Source organism: Prunus avium, chromosome 8, assembly GCF_965620075.1.
Source record: "Prunus avium chromosome 8, drPruAviu1.hap1.1, whole genome shotgun sequence".
NCBI classification, from domain to species: Eukaryota; Viridiplantae; Streptophyta; class Magnoliopsida; order Rosales; family Rosaceae; genus Prunus; species Prunus avium.
In genome coordinates, this window is record NC_142291.1 from 29,678,510 (window position 1) to 29,696,981 (window position 18,472).

At 35.3% G+C, this 18,472-nt stretch overlaps 3 protein-coding genes across 4 annotated transcripts; all 3 read left to right on the forward strand.

The window, feature by feature from the left end:
- The first annotated feature begins 1,439 nt into the window (after nucleotides 1-1,439).
- LOC110762941 (Peroxidase superfamily protein) lies at nucleotides 1,440-3,404 on the forward strand. The gene is made up of 4 exons (XM_021965663.2): nucleotides 1,440-1,729; nucleotides 2,290-2,481; nucleotides 2,581-2,746; nucleotides 2,893-3,404. The coding sequence occupies exons 1-4, from the start codon at nucleotides 1,496-1,498 to the stop codon at nucleotides 3,297-3,299; spliced, it is 999 nt and encodes a 332-aa protein (XP_021821355.1). The 5' UTR covers nucleotides 1,440-1,495; the 3' UTR covers nucleotides 3,300-3,404.
- A 2,274-nt stretch (nucleotides 3,405-5,678) lies between these two features.
- Nucleotides 5,679-7,141, forward strand: LOC110762942 (uncharacterized). Its single transcript, XM_021965665.2, has one exon. It carries the CDS (start codon nucleotides 6,413-6,415, stop codon nucleotides 6,878-6,880), a length of 468 nt encoding a protein of 155 aa, XP_021821357.2. The 5' UTR covers nucleotides 5,679-6,412; the 3' UTR covers nucleotides 6,881-7,141.
- A 6,763-nt stretch (nucleotides 7,142-13,904) lies between these two features.
- On the forward strand, nucleotides 13,905-17,983 carry SQN (peptidyl-prolyl cis-trans isomerase / cyclophilin-40 (CYP40) / rotamase). 2 transcript variants are annotated; one of them, XR_002527650.2, is made up of 10 exons: nucleotides 13,905-14,194; nucleotides 14,842-15,342; nucleotides 15,480-15,567; nucleotides 15,672-15,724; nucleotides 16,195-16,299; nucleotides 16,547-16,622; nucleotides 16,976-17,013; nucleotides 17,092-17,166; nucleotides 17,259-17,367; nucleotides 17,720-17,983. XR_002527650.2 is itself a non-coding variant. In XM_021965678.2 (9 exons), exons 1-8 carry the CDS (start codon nucleotides 14,024-14,026, stop codon nucleotides 17,146-17,148), a joined length of 1,089 nt encoding a protein of 362 aa, XP_021821370.1. In that variant the 5' UTR covers nucleotides 13,905-14,023; the 3' UTR covers nucleotides 17,149-17,166; nucleotides 17,720-17,983. The 2 variants fall into 2 exon arrangements, 1 of the variants encoding a protein (XP_021821370.1); XM_021965678.2 differs by lacking the exon at nucleotides 17,259-17,367.
- Nucleotides 17,984-18,472: the final 489 nt, after the last annotated feature.

Below are 18,472 nucleotides of genomic sequence, written 5' to 3' on the forward strand. Positions count from 1 at the left end.
TGGCCACTACTTCATGTTTGCAAACTTATCTTTGTACCCTTTTTATGTTGTACATGATATGAACAAGTCAACCTAAGAAGCAATAGAACACAATGCTTTTTCAGTTCAACAAGCCTTACATACATGGAATAGTTCTGTAATTATGTGTTCATCTTTTCTCCTCTTTTTTTTTCACTTTGCATCACCAAGGTTAAATCGTTACGAAAAATGCCATACTTTTTTTTCTTCTTCTTGTTTTTATAGAATTATATTACTTCATAACATAATTATTTATATAGGTTGGTTTACATCAGTATCTCAGTTCTCAGTTCTTTTAGAGTTGAACCTACCAAGTTCGTTGGATTTGAACCCTCCAATCACCAAACACCAATCACCCCTCTGATAGAATATGCCATCAATGGAAGAGATAGGTTTTGTTAGGTCTCCAGTTTTTTCCTCTTACCTTACCACAAAGCAAAATAGGATGACATACACCCACCCAGTCCAGTTCTTTTCTGAAGTTAAAACTATCAGAAGTGCAAATGTAGTGGCATAAATGCCATGCCAAGTGCTTTATCAAATATCTACTATCAGAAAAAGTTGCAGACTTGCAGTTGTATAATGCAAAGTGCTTGGTGAAATATCTTTGGTTAGCCTTCACCTCAGTGACACTTGTACTTCCACTCCTTTGTATTTATATGATAAACATTAGGCATTTTGTGTGCAGGCCGCCCCTTATCTCTGCACATTGACTTAAAGACTTAAATACATTCTCATGAATCTTTAATATGAGATCCTAGTCAGGTTTTGGAATTTGCTCCTACGGCATGCATCTATTTAGATTACTTAATTATGTCTTTCTCACCTCATGATCAGAAATAGTGTCAGTAAACTTCTTTTTCTAAATTGCTATCCATTGCCCTGATTTGGAAACAATCTCAAACTACAAGCAATTGTGAAAAGCGCATGTGTTGAATTGAAAATAAAAGTTTACCAATTAAGAAATAGTTGAGAACAAATCTTCAATTTGCTTTGTCCAAAATCATCAGATTCATTCATCACTAGCAACTTATGTATAAAAAGTTTTGAAGCAAGAGGTCACCAGTGCACTGAGTTTTGGCTGTTTCTGTAGTGCTATTGATCATCTATGTTTTAACTTTTTAAGTTTGACATCTTGTTGTAGCAAAGACATTGTTCATGTTATTTCAACATTCCTTTTGCTTCAGAAAGAGAGCAGTTGAATGATGTGGAACTTTGCTTTGTTAGAATGGAAAAAAAGAAGTAATAAAATAGTAAATGGATTATATCACCTGGAAAAAAAAATACTCCAATATGATAATTTAGTTGCAGAGTTGGCCATTAGATTTTTCCAACTAGTGGCATTACCACTCTGAGTTTAACCAATGAAATCACTTTGAATTTTCAGTGTTTTCGCGTATAAATAACAGCAAAAGATCCCGTTAGATGTCATCATAATCAGAATTTCACAGCAAACCTTTTACATTGATCACCAGCTATGACTCACAAAATCATCTCCTACACCACTTTTTCTTTATGTTTACTCTTGTCTTTGTCTCCCTTTGTTCATATGCATCCATTTGCTTATAGCCAGCTTGATTACAATTTCTACGACAGATCATGCCCCCGCTTATCAATGATTGTTAGGTACAATTTGTGGGCAGCTATCAGGAATGACACCAGGATGGCTGCATCCCTTCTTCGGATGCATTTTCACGATTGTATCGTCAATGTAACTGTTCTTTCTTAAACCTTTTCCACATCTTTATCTCCTTTGAAGAACTAGGATGTTTTAAAGTAAAAATTACTAATGCTGAGTGCTAGACTGTTTACTAGTAGCTTTCTCCTTTACTTTTCACCCTTTTATTGGTTGCAAAAGAAGACCTAAGACAGCAGATATATTGGTTTTACACATGTCTGCAATTCACATTTTCATACAGAGTTAGAAAACTGTAACAGATATATTGGGTGCAAAGGAAAATAGGCATATACAGCTTCCCTCATTTTAGCTGAAATCCTTTGTTCTAAAACCAAACAAATAGCCTGAAGTTGGTCCTAAGCAACTTCAAGAAATCCTCATATCCTAAGCAAGAATATCATGAAAGTTACAACTTTCATGTGACAATATGAAAAATCTACTTCCTAATAATTTATTCTGCAGAAGCCTTTACTAGAAACTCAATATATTTATCTCCCTCTACCAATAAGAAGTTACGAGTAACAATCATGAAGCATCTTAAGAGCAACTCTGTGTTGACACAAGGTGTTATATCCAATGTTGTTCTTTTGCAGGGGTGTGACGGATCAGTGCTTCTTGATGACACAGAAGACTTTAAGGGCGAGAAGAATGCTTTGCCAAATCGCAAGTCACTTCGGGGTTTCGAAGTAATTGACAATATAAAGGCAGATGCTGAGAGATTTTGCCCATCAACTGTTTCGTGTGCTGATATTTTGACTCTTGCAGCAAGAGAAGCTGTTGGCCTGGTATACTTGACAGATTTCTATATCTTATGGCCAATACCAAAATGGTTGTTTCTCTTTGCAGTCTTCTAGTCTCACTTTCATTTCATTATTCTGGTTTAGGCAGGAGGGCCTTTTTGGCCTGTTCCATTGGGCAGAAGAGATGGAACAACTGCAAGTGAGAAGGCAGTTAATGAACAACTACCATCACCTATTGAGCCTTTGGAGAATATCACAGCCAAGTTCACATCAAAGGGTCTTGACATAAAAGATGTTGTAGTCCTCTCAGGTTCTTGTTTTTCACTTTCTTCCCACCAAAACCATCCCTTTTTTATTTTCTCTTTTGGGTTTAGTCATTCTCCAAAGTTTTAAAGCCTAAAGTAATGATCCTAATATTCTTGACATGAACATCTTTCTTGCTTTTGTTTCTTGAAGGTGGACATACTCTAGGATTTGCTCAATGCTTCACCTTCAAGAGAAGACTCTTCGACTTCGACGGCTCTGGCAAGCCTGACCCAACACTTGATTCTTCAGCGCTTACGAACTTGAGAAGCATATGTCCCAAGAAAGATTCAGCAAACAGCAATCTTGCTCCTCTTGATTCCACTAATCTGAAATTTGACAATGCCTATTACACAAACCTGGTTAGCAATACAGGTCTTCTAGAATCTGATCAGGCATTGGTAAAGGATCCAAATACTGCTGCAATGGTTAATTCTTATAGTGCAAACCCTTTTCTTTTCTCTAATGACTTTGCTGCATCAATGGTGAAGCTTGGTAATGTTGGAGTATTGACTGGGAAAGATGGGCAAATAAGGAAGAAATGTGGATCTGTGAACTAAATGAATGATTTGTAATATTAATGGCATTTCTCTCTATGAAAAAGTTGTGTAATCTAGTTGAAGTTGTTAATGGAACCATGAACATATGAATAACTAGTTTGGTGTTCAAGTATTATTCACTCTTGCCATTTATGGGAAAACCAAATGCAGCACAGCACATTATAACTAGTTGATATATATGAATAAATATATTAACTAATTTGCAGCATGACACATGAAAGGTAACATTGTTTTGGCAAATATCTGAAATGTTATATTGTCAGGCTATAAATTTTAAACCACAGTCATTTGTGAAACACAAATGAAGTTGGTTTATTTGGGTTTGCCAAAAGCTAGCTCTAATCGCTCAAATACGCATATATTTTCAAATCGTTAGTAGGTATGAGGTTCGCAATCACCCATAATTAATTATGGGTCATTCACGCGCACGTAGACAGCTTAGCTTCTCTCACTGAGTCTGAGCCTTTTTTATAACTAGTGTGTGACTAGTGAAGGTGGTGACCCGGTGTGAACTAAGCCTGATATCATCAGTAAACAGTACTTGTTGTTTACATTGGTTTCTAAGTTCCACTTTCAAAATGAAGAGAGAGAGAGAGAGAGAGAGAGTTAATTAGCTCTAAACCAAACTGAAAATGCACGTAGTTTGAAAAAAGAAGCCGACAAGGAGTGCTTGGATTCAAAAAAGGATATAGAGAAAAGCTGGTAGATGCCTGAGCCTAAGTTGTAACCTCTGTACGAGCACATTGAGATATTTGTCCTTGTCTCTCCAATTTCCAGTCCCCAATACCATCTTTTTATATATTTGGATCTGCCCAAAAAAAAAAATTATTGTATGTCATGAACCATCATAATCATCATCATCATCATCATCAACAACAACACATCAGGGACATATTCTCTGCTTTCAGGCTAGATTCTATCTATGCTAACCTGACCCTTGGCCTCTCTGTGGCTCTCTATGTTTGCCACCTTTTTGTTAGTGAGATTAATTTTGGGATTTGTTAATTGGATTAGAATTAGTCTCACTTAATAAAAAAACTAAATGAAAGACCAACACATCAAATTATCAAGCAACCACCCTATTCAAGCTTGGGTTAATTGTAAAACTCATTGATTACAAGACTAAATATTTTTTGTCACTAGGTTTTACATGAAATTTCAATTTGGTCAATGAGTAAAAAATTTAGTCATATTAATCACTGTATTAACCACAGTTTACAATTTATAAATTTATCGTTAACTTATTAGGTTAAATAACTTTTTAGTCATTGAGTTTTACATGAAATTTCAATTTGATCACTCAGAAAAAAATAATTTAGCTCTTGATTAAATGCCAAAACACATTTAGCCTACATTAACTATGATCTAGCTGGCTTCAATTGTTGGGCAATCAATCAATCCTTTCTCTAGAATAATTCTTTAATGTGTCAAAATAAAATTTTCATCACTAAGATGGTTAGGCCTTGCTTCCTTAACTTCCGAGTACATATAATTGGAGAGGTGAAAAAGACAGAGAAAAGAAGAGAGACTTGTGGTCCAATTGGCTTAAAGTTTTTGACATAGTTTTGAACTTTTTTTTGCCATAAATTACGTAATGTTACACTTTCTGACATTTTTTTGGCAGAAATGTTACACTTTTTGACAATCGAAAAAGGCGAACCTATTCCTTATATTAAAAAAAAAAAAGTGATTACTTTTTTTTTTCCCCAAAAAAATAAAAAAAAGCAAACCTATTGCGACATTCACAAACTTTGACTTATTTGATAGGAAGGACTAGACTAGCAATTAAGGCATAATATTGATATTGTTGTCTAACTTGGAAGATGAATGGGGACTATTTATAAGTTTTAGTTATCAACGTCTTATAGATAGTCCCCATTAATCCTCCAAATTAGGTAATATATTCATATTATACCTTGAATGCACATGAAATGTAGACATTTTGGTAGCAAAGTCCAATTTAGTCTAATCCTCCCTATCAAATGAGCCCTACTGATCTCCCAATACAATAGAATGATCAGAATCATCCATTTTTAAGACGTAAAGATGATGGTTGCTAAAGGAAAATTAGAAACTTTATAGTCATTTATCACATAAATAATCATCATGCTATGATAATCAAATGTTTAAATTATTTTCAATTTCACTAATCTCTTGCATGAACGATTTCAAAAAAATGAACAGTTTCAAACATCAGGCAACAATATTAATCCAATAATGTCCGCAAAAGTCCATTCCAAAAATTATTGGTATGGTATATGATGTTCTCTCTTAAAAAAAGTACAAAATACAAAATATAAAAAGATCCCAATGTGAACAAGTCAAAATGTCTTGCATTTTCTTCATCATTTCTCTCTACTTTGTTGAAAGAAGTCACGAGTTTGAATCTTCTTTTTTCTAAATAAAAGAAAATAACAATTTATCAGAGTGTCCATCCATATATGTTTTCTCCCCTTCATCTTCAGATTCCATCTTCTTTCTCTATCCTCTATCCTCAAAACACACAAATTGGACAAACCAAACAGACTGGTTAAGCTAATGGCTGGCCTGGTTATGCTTGGAAAATCCAAATTAGATCACCCGTTCAGCTTTGCATTTAAGCTAAATGAATGCATTTTTATTTAAGTGCTCTCTCTCTCACTGCCTAATGCAACTATGTAAAGGTCTGAAAAAGCAGAGGATCCAAGTCCTCCCTTTGGCATTTCTATTGATAAAAGCATTATATAAGCTAGCTGTTTCTCATTTTCTTTACAATACCAGAAAAAGCTCCCAAAACAAGCTAAATCTCCCTCCCATTTGAAAAGGGCTTTTCTTGGGTTTTGTTCCCCCCAAAACATTCCCATATATCCCTTCCTCTCACTCCCTTTTCCACCTCTCTTCTTCCTGCCTCTCACAAAATAAACAATCCCCATTATTCTTTCACATGCTTCCCATCATCTTCCTTTTTCAGGGAAAACTCTATCAATCCAGCTGAAAAGTTAAATTCTAACCAAAACAGAAAACAAAACAAAAAAAGAAAAAAGGCAGCAACTGTTCTCAGTCTCTTCTAAAACCCTCAAAAATCTCACCATTTTTTGGATTCAAAACTTGACACAAAACCACAAATTTCACTTATGGAGCAGCAGCTGCAGCCACCGCCCATGGCAGTGACCCAGCAAGCCTACACGACCCATTCGGGTCACGGGTCGGTGGGACCCGTGATTGCAGTGGTTGCAGTAATCACCATCCTCGGAGTCATAGCCGGCATGATTGGTAGGCTCTGCTCGGGTCGTCGGATCATGGGTCATGGACGGTACTATGACTTCGAAGCATGGATCGAGACAAAATGCTCATCGTGTCTAGATGGCAGACTCGACCCTCCTCAGCCGCCTCTGGCTGCAGTCCCCGGTGAGAATGTTCTGGCGGCCGAGCCAGCAGACACATCACCAGAAATAAAGGAAGAAGAAGAGCAACAACAACAGCAGCAGCAGCAACAACAACACCAACAACAACAACAACAACAACAACATCAACATCAACATCAACAACATCAGCAACAAGAACAACACAATTTACATGCAACTAGTAGTAGTGAGGGTTAATGAGAGGGAGCTGCTTAATGCTTTTAATTTGGTAATTGGGTTATGGTTTTTAATTGGGTAGTGGAAATTTTCCTTGTCCAAGGTTGGGCTTTATTTGTAAGCTTCTTGCTTTCATTGGTTTTGTTGGGCTCGTTTCCTTTCTTTTGTTTTTTGTTTTTTTTCGTTTGCCATTTTGGTGGGATGTATACCATGATTCATGACTCATGAACATGAGGCAATTTAAAATATGAATATTTAATATGAAATTGGTGGGATTTTTAATTTTTGTTCATATTGAGAATGTTGCTAAGGTAGAAAAAAGTAGAAAATATATAAATCTTTGTTTATGTATTTTGCCTCTATATGGTATTGTGTAATGTAATGTGTATTTAGTGTTGATTATATTTTTTATTATATACAAGCAATATCGAGAGAGGATAAAACGAACACAAAACTCTGGTGTATGAATAAACATTCTTAATCATTCAAGAACGAAAAAAAAAAAAATAGCAATGTAGTGTTAGACTGTAGAATATACATATCTTGGCTCTCTGGATTCGTTTTAGGGCCATTCCATATCTGCATATCCCTCATTATTGTCTGCAATCTGTTTCTATCCCTTTTCTTTGGATTCTTTTCTTGTGATGTGATCCATATATTATTAAGTTGCGAATTAAAGTATTGAACATTCCTTTGTTATGCTTTGTGGTTCCATGCAACTTTTGGTTTTTGGGGTCCCAAGAAAATAAAAACGATAATGAGTCAGACAAAATAAAAATGAATAAAAAATGAAACGATATCGATTAGATTTTTATTTCAATTTAAATTGTGTGACATGGTTTTCAAGAAGAATACTCTTTATTATTTTGCTTCATTAGAATTATTTATTAAAAATGTTGTTACTCAAATTACAAAATCAACTAGGTAGTTCATTAGAATTAGAGCTGTTAATGGATCCAATTTTGATTTAGATCCGATTCGAATCTAATCTGAATCTGATGTAATTAATAGGAGATGAATTTGATGGTGTAATCCGATAAATTGAGTTTAGTTGAGATGGATATCATAAGTAAGATTCTTATATTGAGAAGAATCACACACATAAGTTTAGTTGGGAAGAACTTACATGTAACGTGGCGGAATTCAAAGTCTATCACGCATTGTTATATCGAAAAATTAAAACACATGACAATAAGTGATTGGCTTGAAATAGCGCTACGGTTTTTCTCAAGTTGAGAGAGCTTAATCTGAACCCAATAACTACCTATGACCATCTCTAGCTGGATGATGATATCCCAGTTATGCATTTGTAAAGTATGTAAGCTCTTAGAATTGAATCGAAGAATCAAATAACACAAAAGTTAAAAACTTTGGAAGACAGCAAGAAACTATTGGAGCAAAACCAACGCGGTGTCGGTGAAATACTCTCTGATGATATATAATTCAGACAAGAGTTTGGTCAGAGAGGAAACTCACAAGGTTGCATTGTGTTGAATTGTGTGCCTTTGAAGAGTGGTCTAGCATAGCCGATAAAAAGTGTCACTCGATACCTGGACAACTTGGGTTGGGCTTTGACTTTGAATATGCTTCTATTCGTTTTTACGTTCTTTTATACATTTATAAAAAATAAAATAAAAAGAGTTATTCTATGCATTTGAAGTCATCTTCACCTCTCAAATCTAATGATTTTATTTTATCGTTTCATGATAACTAGACTTGGTAAACAAGTTGTTTTTTCATTTTTGGACGAATTGACACGAATATGATATGTTAATAAATGAAAAAACTAAAATATAAATATGACTCATAAAATTAACGAGATAACACAACATGACCCGTTTCATTCCTTAGAAATTCAAATTATAGTACACTGAAAAAACTTTAAAATGTAACTAGACTGATCATGATGATGCATCAATTTCCAACACAATGCCCAATCCCCCCAAATATATTTCCTTTTGTGGAAACAAAAGGCAAACAAGTAGATTCTATATATGGAGAAAAAGTGGACAAACATTTTGGACCTTTTCTCAAGCACGTGAAAATCCAGGGCCATACTTAGTCACTCGAGGATTATGAATGTATATATTAGATTTATTGTCAAGCACATGAAAATTCATTCATGAGTCGCTCATGCTTACATGAACGATTCTTGACTATTGATGTATATGAGGCTCACAATCTATCAATCGTTATAAAAAGCTGATAACATGTATCAAAATTCTATCGTATAGTAATTAGAATAATATATTTACATACATCAAGTCAATCAAACGCCAAAGTGTATAAAAAGGTGACCCTACCTACCTAGGATTAGGATTGTAGGGAGTACACTTCTTGTTTGTGCAACAATTATCTACTGCTTTTTGGAGACTTTTCATTTTCGTCAGTATATATCCACTGGCCTCTTGTGACGAGAGGACATCCTCTTTATCAGTCAATCTTTACAGAGGGAAGGGACTTTGGCTTTAGAGGGAAGGGCCTCATCCTTTCCTTAAAGTCTGGTACTAGATGCTGTTCATCCTCGTATACTATAATTTTCAATTCAAGTTAATAGTTCTAGATTGCTCTCTTGTTGTAATGGGTTTTCATTTTGGGAAAAAAGCAAACATCCGATTCAATATACGAATAATGTTTCGATTTCTTTTATAATTAAAGGGGTTTTCTCATTTCTTTTTCAGGAGGATGTGGAGAGAAGTTACGAACTTTTGCCATGGATATGATATGAATTGCTTGATCAACCACTAAATTTAGAAGGTGCACTACCACTAGAAAAGTTGATCTTATCATGCTTTCCATTTCATCACTTTTTGGGCCTACGTAACATATGACATGCTATGGTTCCCAAAGCCCGTCTCTTCGGTGCAACTCCTCTGAAGACCCAAAAAAAAGAAGGTATAAAAATTACAATATGTATTGACCCATCATTTCATTTTTATGGAGAATAAAATTATTTCCTTAATTATGTCTCTTAATTGAAAGGTAAACATGTCGACGCAGGTTTTATAATGCGTAACGACTTTCACACTCTACTTTTGTTCGTTTGCACTCGTTCCCTTTATTTTACTTACTCGGTCAAAAAGTAACAAGTTAGGAGTGCAAATGGATAAAATGCATATGTGACAGGCATAAATTTTTTGTATTATCTGTCTTGTTCTGTACACAAAACATAACTTCACTCATTTTGGTCTCTATAGATGGTGGGAGCGAGCAATAAGTTGGTTTTGCGTTTGTGTACGATGGGTAAGGGCTAAAGCAATGAGTTGGGTGGGGCAATTTAACACATGCGGTGGTTGCCCTGCAGAAAGAGTTTTAAATATGCAAAGAGGGAGGAGGGGCCAGCCATTTCAACCACTTCGAGATATATTAGCGAATGCACAGTTTCTATGTATAAAACAGGACAGACAACTTTATCAAGTAGGCCTTGCCAAAACTGCAGAGCTTGGTCATGAAACTCAGAGTTGCTAACACCCACGTGCCCTGTTTATATATGCACAAGATTCATAAACTGTCAGATTTGCTGTTGCAGCAATGGGCAGGCATGACACAAACTAGTGGCAGCAAATCCATGTGTTTTTCTACGTGAAGGAGAGATGAAGAAGTTTTCTTGCTCTCCTTCTGTCTCAGTTTTGTTTAGGGATTTCATCGAGCACCTTACTCACTGCCTTTAAAGAAAATATAGATAATAAGGAATTATTACTCATGATATATGATATAATATAATATATCATGAATAATAATTCGTTTGTTGCGTTTACGTTATCATATTGTTACATACCATTATATGTGTAAAGGAATAATTAAAACCTGAGATCACTGATTTGCAAATTAAAACCCTTCTTCATTGGGCTAGATCCCGTTGCTATATTCAAAGATATAATTCAAATGATGACGTACATAAACTATACAAAAGCATTGCGCACTTAAACTCATTGAATCCAATCCAAAGCAAAGCAAAGCAAGTGTTTTTAGGTGGATGCAGTTAGCGGGCCCACCCAAGTAGCCATTGTCAAGCTTCGACAATGAATAGAATAGTAAGCTCATGTAGAAAATAGCAATGCCAGGACGATATATATGGCTACATATCTTGATAAGGTAAAGGTAGTGCCTTATCCTAGTCATGTCTATACATACACGTTTGGGAGGACCCATGCTCCTAACAAGCTAGCAAGTAATGTCTTCTTTCAGTGATGGAGGATGCCATGCTTGCGTCTTGCATGGCCACTGCACCAACCCTGCAAAAGTAGGGTTTTTTAGATTTAATTACGAATTTTTTAATTAAGGATTTATTTAAAGATGGAGTTGTACGTTAATAGAAGGTGATTTGTTGCTTCGAAAAGTGCAAATGAATGATGCTCTGAGTGATGCAACTCTTCATGTCAATTATTATTATTATTATCTTAATTACATCCATGTCAATTATGTTGGATTTATATGAGTAAGTGTAATGAGAGAGTGGACACGCGTTTATTTCCCCTTCCCACTTCCCACTATTTGTTGCAACTTTACATTCATGTCCTTCATGCTCTTTTTCTTTCTTTTATTTTTGCTAATTAAGAAAAAGAAAGGGGAAAAGTACGTTTGTGTGAAAATAAAATCTAGAGCATATGAAAAATAAGCTCTCTCTAAACCCTAGCCTCCCTTCTCTCTCTTAAACCTCTTCTGCTGTGTTCTGGGGAGGGGGGAGGAGGCCACTCCTCTTCCACTCTCCCTCTCTCTCTTTTCCTTACCTCCCCACTTATTTTCCCCTTCCTCATCTACCGGATTTGAGGTTTTAATCGTGGGGGAGGTTACTTGTGTCTAGATTTGCTTGGTTGGATTTGTGGTTTTGTTGGTTGGTGTTTTAGTTGTAAGGTAACTGGTTACAATCTCGATGGTGTTCTTTGTCTCCAAGATGGCAACGATGTCTGTGGTGTCAGTGGCTCTTTTCGGTTTTTGGTTATTGGTTATTTGTTTGAAGTTTTCTTATTTTGTAATAATTGCATCAACTCCCTGTGAGTTGGATGTTTGATTGTTTTCTAGGCTTTACTTGTATTTTGTACTTGTGAGAGTTAAAAGTTGTAGTTGTAATTTGGGCGTTGTGATTCATGTCTGGTTTGTTCAGGCATGGTCTTTGTGCCTAATTTATGAATACAATTATCGGCTTTCTCTCAAAAATCTAGAGCAGATGTGCTTCCCACTTTGCACCCAAATTCAAATCCTCATTCTCGTAGTTTAGATTAATTTAAAATATAATATTACTTACATATAAAAAAATCTCAAGTATATAGAATAATGTGGTAAACCTAAAACAACATCTTTTTAGGCATAAACAAAATAAAACCAAAAAACCAAAAGTAGAAGATCCTGTTTCTGTTATCCTCGGTTTTTGAGTATGATAAATTCCAATAAATTGGTACATTACAGAGTTTCTAGAGCTTCATTAGATCCCACTTTTATAGAGAAGAAGACAATAATTATTAATTAGTTGTTTGTCATTGGCATTGGCATAAACGTTGGCTACACCACTTTGGCAATGCGACCACAACATCCAGACGGACAAGACACACCCAGACAAACCCCTTTTCCACGCAGCCTTCGACGGATGTAAACGCACGAGCACGAGCTCAAAAGAAGCAATAAATAATTATGAGTAATTAAATGATAAAAGTTTTCTTTGTTAACAAAGAAAGACACCTTTTGTTATGTTTTATATGTCCGAATTCCCTATTCGTGGATAAAAAATAATATAAGAGTATGAAATTTGATTGTCCTAATCTTAACTTTATAGCTCAACATGATTGATTGAACATATCAAGTTAGGGTAAGCCTCATACATGCAAACAAAATGACCTAACTTAATTTCTCATTTCTTTTTTTTTGGTTACATTGGAGGAAAGAAACCCCTACTGGGGTTCGATCCTGGGTGCCATGGGGGGAAGGGGAAAACCACCACCACTGTGGTGGGAACCCATTGGCAATTTCTCATTTCTTTTGATACAGTGGAAAATGGATACCTTGAGTACAACGGTGTGAAAATTTGTGAGCACTTGAACTACAAGCCTATTGTATAGTAGTAATTAGAGCATCTTCAATAGTAGTAGCAAATTAAACTCTTCAAATTAAAGTTTGTTAACTTATGTGGCAATTTGAAAAGGTTTATTTAATATTTGAATATTTTTTGCTCCAACCTTGAATAATTTTTGCTCCAATTGACTCTTTAATTATCAAGTAATGCAATATCATGGAAAATAATGAAAAATATGAAAACATGTGAAAAATATCTATGTATTTATTAATTGAAAAGAAAAAAAATGCATGTTTTTAACATTTTCAAAGTAGGTTTTGTTTTTCCAAAGTAAAACTTTTGAAGAGTCAATGTCAACTTACCAGTTCTAAAGAGAGAGAAATATGTTGAAGCTTTGATGACTGACTTTGACAAGACTCTTAGAGAGACTTTTTATGATGTGACTCATCTATTTGATTATCCCAAAGTTGTTGAAGAAGCTATAGCATCTTCAACAGCTTTTGAATGCTAAAATAGGCGAGTCACATCACCAAAACTCTCTCCAACAGGCTTATCAAACTCAGTCATCAAAGCTGCAATCCTTTTCTCTCTATTCATGACTGATTAGTTGACAAAGGCTCTTCAAAACATTTAATTTTGCTTTAAAAGAACAAAATCTACATTGAAAATGATAAAAACCTACATTTTTTTCTTTTCAAATAATAGACTTCAAATATTTTCGTTTTTTTCCCCTTTATTTTTTAATAACATTGCATTAATTGAATTGAAGAGTTTATTAGGTTTACAAATTATAAAAATAGGAAATAAATATTTTCAAATTGCCACATACAACAAACTTTTACTTAAAAAGATTAATTAGCAACTACTATTGAAGATGCTTTAATTGCTACAATATAATTGACTTGGGTGTCAAGTGCGACTACTAATGGTGATTGATTTGGGGAGGGCCCCATATTGAGGGGGACAACATGTAATAAAAATAAATAAAAGGAACAGAAACAATCAAAACAGAGCGGCATTGGAAAAGTTGGCAGGAGAGACATAAATAAATAGGGTTTTACTAACTCTGTTTCCCACTACATTTGTCATTTGAGACAGAACCGGAAGAGACGCAAGAGAATAGTCTAGAAGAACTCTACAAGGGAGACTCTGCTGAGATGGGAAGGCCAAGGTGCTTTCTTGACATTAGCATAGGAGAAGAACTTGAAGGCCGGATAGTGGTGGAGCTTTACAATGATGTGGTGCCTAAAACCGCCGAGAATTTCAGAGCTCTCTGTACTGGTGAGAAGGGCATTGGACCAAACACTGGTGCTCCTCTCCATTACAAGGTCCTCTCTTTTTCATTGTTTCTTTCTTTGTTTATGTTTGTGTGTTTGTTAATGCATCTTGGGTTCTTTTTACTTGTTTTTATGATGTAAAAGACTGAGAAAGTCTTGATTGATATGCAGAACTTCTGGGTTTTCCATTTTGATTATTGGGTTTATGTGTCATTAATCTTTGTTTAAGGATACATTCATTTGCAAAACTGCAACTTTTTGTTGTTGCTTTTCTTTGGTGATTGTGGTTTTGTACAACCAGCTTCTTATATGCTTAGAGTCATTTGCCACCGGAGTACCTGTGAAGAGAATCGTATCAAAGATTTTATGTTTTGTCTTAAAGAGGCTCATTTAGTTACTATTCATCCGTAATTTTGGGGATATTTTGATAAAGAATTGTGATTGTTGATAAAGAAAAGTTAATTGTTTACCAGGGTCGATTATATGTGTTGAAAGGAAAACGAAATTTCATACAGACTGTTGAAACCCATAGAAAATTTGAAGGCTGGACAATCAATGATATCCTATTGTAACTGCTTGTTTTTGGTTTTTCGGTACTGTAATGTGCTTTTTCAGTTTGTATAGCGGTTCATTAGCTGCCTTTGGGATATGTAAAATGTCTTGCTGTGAAAATCTTCTGTTATTCCATGTCATATCAGGGAGTTCGTTTTCATCGTGTAATCAAAGGTTTTATGATTCAAGGGGGTGATATTTCTGCTGGAGATGGTACTGGGGGAGAATCTATATATGGATTGAAATTTGAGGATGAAAATTTTGAACTGAAACACGAAAGGAAAGGCATGTTATCGATGGCTAATTCTGGTCAGGACACCAATGGGTCTCAGTTTTTCATCACAACAACTCGCACTGCTCATCTAGATGGGAAACATGTTGTTTTTGGGAAGGTAGTTAAAGGAATGGGAGTTGTCCGTTCAATTGAGCACATAACCACTGCTGATAGTGATTGTCCCAATGTTGATGTTATAATTGCGGATTGTGGAGAAATTCCTGAGGGGGAAGATGATGGAGTTTCTAATCTATTCAAAGATGGTGATATTTATCCTGATTGGCCAGCTGATATTGATGAGAGTCCTAGTGATCTTTCTTGGTGGATGACCTCTGTAGAGTCAATTAAGGCTTTTGGTAATGAATATTATAAGGTAATGTTCATGTTAAGTTACAGTCTATTGATCTCTCTGATGTTTATTCCCCCCACCGCCCCCTCTCCCAAAAAAGAAGAAGAAATTAAACAAAGAAATAAGTGATTGTACTGAAAAGGTGAATTTACTGTTAGCAGAAACAAGACTATAAGATGGCTCTTAAAAAGTATCGAAAGTCTTTACGCTATCTGGATATTTGCTGGGAGAAAGATGGAATTGATGAAGGTGAATTTGCTCTTCTAAAATTCTGTAATCTGTTTATTCCCTAATTGTATTGGACAACAAGTTTCCATCTCATGATTTACTCTGCTTCCCCTGTGACTCTGCAGAGAGGAGTTCAGGTTTGAGAAAGACCAAGTCACAGATTTTCACAAACAGCTCTGTAAGTTATCTTTTTTGTGTTGGCTTTATAGTATAATATATTGATCATTTTAGTCGAAATTGTATTATGAAAGTAATTTTCTCTCTAGAATGACTATCTATTTGAATTTTGAATGTAAAAAACAGGGTATTTTTAAAAGGTCCAGATGCCAATATAAAAGGTTGGCAGGACTTGATTATTGCTTGAACATGATATATGTTGTACTTTAAACTGTTATGATATGTACATGCCCTTCCAACTTAGTTATTATTGAAGCCATGTTTTCTTATTTTAGTGCTGAATAACTCATTACTACTCTTCCTAAATCAATGGTTTTCTTTTGTTTGGGGAACAGATTGCAGTGATGAAGTTCTTATGCCTTTCTTCTGCTTCTTAAAAGCATATCCCATTACTGTAAATTCTTTCCTGTTTTGATTGTATTTCTAGTGCATTTTGTCTAACTACTTACCATGTTTGGTATGTTGTTCTAGGCTTGTAAATTGAAATTGGGGGACCTGAAAGGAGCACTGTTAGACACCGACTTTGCAATGAGGGATGGAGAAGATAATGTTAAGGCTTTGTTTCGCCAAGGTCAGGTTAGTATCTTCTGTTTATGCATGTATGCCACGGTGGTCCTGTATCGGCTTAAAGTTGTATCACACTTCACTTCCTGGTGCATTTAATTCTATATTTCCAGTGTCTTATCCATGCAGTCTGCCCTTATTGTTATTCATGAAATTTGTGAATATTGCCTTCACTATTGTGGCTGGTTGTTAAGTTACTGATGGGAAGTTTATTGGATTGCGTCCTTATATCCTGATGGCTATGTTCCTTGTCTGTCAGGCATACATGGCGCTTAATGATATTGATGCTGCAGTTGAAAGCTTCAAAAGGGCATTGGATCTGGAGCCAACTGATGGTATGGACAGAGACCTTTGTCATAAGCCTAAGGCTTTATTTTAATGCCAGTTTTAGTGGTTTGAGAAAAAAGATTGGTGAGCAGTAGATAATAACATGTGAAACTATGGAGAGTCATAAATTTGTACGTGGGTGGTAATGGAGTTGAACAATCTGGATCCAATGTTTTGTTGTATTTTCGATGGAGAGCAATTAGCAGTCTCAGATATAAGTAACACGACGTTTCTTGTGAAAGGAGGAGAATACTTTTGCGTTAGTACTTTGTAGGCATAAATGGTCAAGTTGATGCAAATACTTTGCAATTTGGGCTTACCTGTTTGCCAAAACTTACTGTGGTTTACTTTTGATCTTCAGCTGGAATAAAAAAGGAGCTTGCTGCTGCAAAGAAGAAGGTCCGTATGTTAAACCAGACTTGTGAAATTCTGCGGAAATGGATGTTTCTGATTTCTGATTTCATAATTTTTGGACAGATTTCTGATAGACGTGATAAGGAGAAGAAGGCCTACAGCAAGATGTTCCAAAAGTAGCACTTCGGCAGTCAACTGGTAAGTAAGATACTATTTGGTTTGATTTTTTTTCACCTTTTGACTCAACATTGATATTAAGAATCACTGCCTAATGTGATTTGCCAATACAGGCTGCCTATACCTTGAATTAACAAATGCTTTGGAGTCCCAATCATACCTAGTGTCAACTGGTTCAGACTTATTTTGTCACAAGCCCTGATTTTCTGGAGGGAAAATCAGGTACTGAATATTCTGTCCTCTCGATATTTTCACAAATGACAATACACAAAGTATACACGTTGTAATGTGTTTTGACAGATATCTAGCACACCACATTGTTCGACTGCGACTTAGGACCACACATTCAAATATGATTTTAACACAGTCAAATAGTTTAGGTTGGCAAGAAATGTATTTTGTCTATATATTTACAGTTTTTTGTAAGTTTCATATAGAATTTGGAGAATAGGTTCATTCAGCTATTGGTTCCACATCAGTATTGCTTCTGTATTTTATACTTCAAATTTGGTTTGTATGTTTTTGTAGTTCGTTCATGGATCTTTATTTACTTTGACACCTTCCTATTTCGCAGGTCGTTCCAGATCATAGGAGAATAAGTCTGATCCTTGCAAGAAAATTTAACTGTAAAGAATTAAAGCTTGAAGCTCATCTAATTGAACTTCTCCCCTCTTTTGTTTTTCATTTTCCTACCAAGACAGCTTTACTATTTGGAACTTGCAAAAAGCCAATGAGTTGTAACTTGATCAAACGTTAAACCGAACAATTTTGCCCTGTTACATGCTGGAAGCATTTGTTGATAAGATGGTGAGATAGACAAACTTTCACTTGGGCTAGATTTTTTCTTTTTTTATGGTGGATATTATGTGTTAACTAATTAGTTTTTATTGTCATGAATTATGCTAACATCAGTCGTGCAAGACTACTTGTAATAAATTCCGGTCACCCTCAAGTCCTGTTATAGGCAAAAATCATGTGACCCATGCACATGCTAGTACTGCTTATATTTATTGCAGAAAAAAAAAAGGTCCTTTTTATGGTTGAAAGTTAATCTCAAATTTAGATGTATGGGAGCAAAATTTAGGACAAAGAATACACCAAATTTACGCGAACACTTCAGAATTAGGTTACAAATGAAAATGGACTTATCTGGTGCTTTTGTCAAAACCCAAAAAGATCGTAAAACTTTCTGTATATTGCACGTTCTTTGTTTCTAAGGATCTGAAGGAAGACAGCTGGCGAACTGAGATTGGTTATAAAGTTGCATCATTCTTAGGGTTGAATTTTTGTCTTGTCAGATTAGTGCAAGTCACAAATCACCATCACC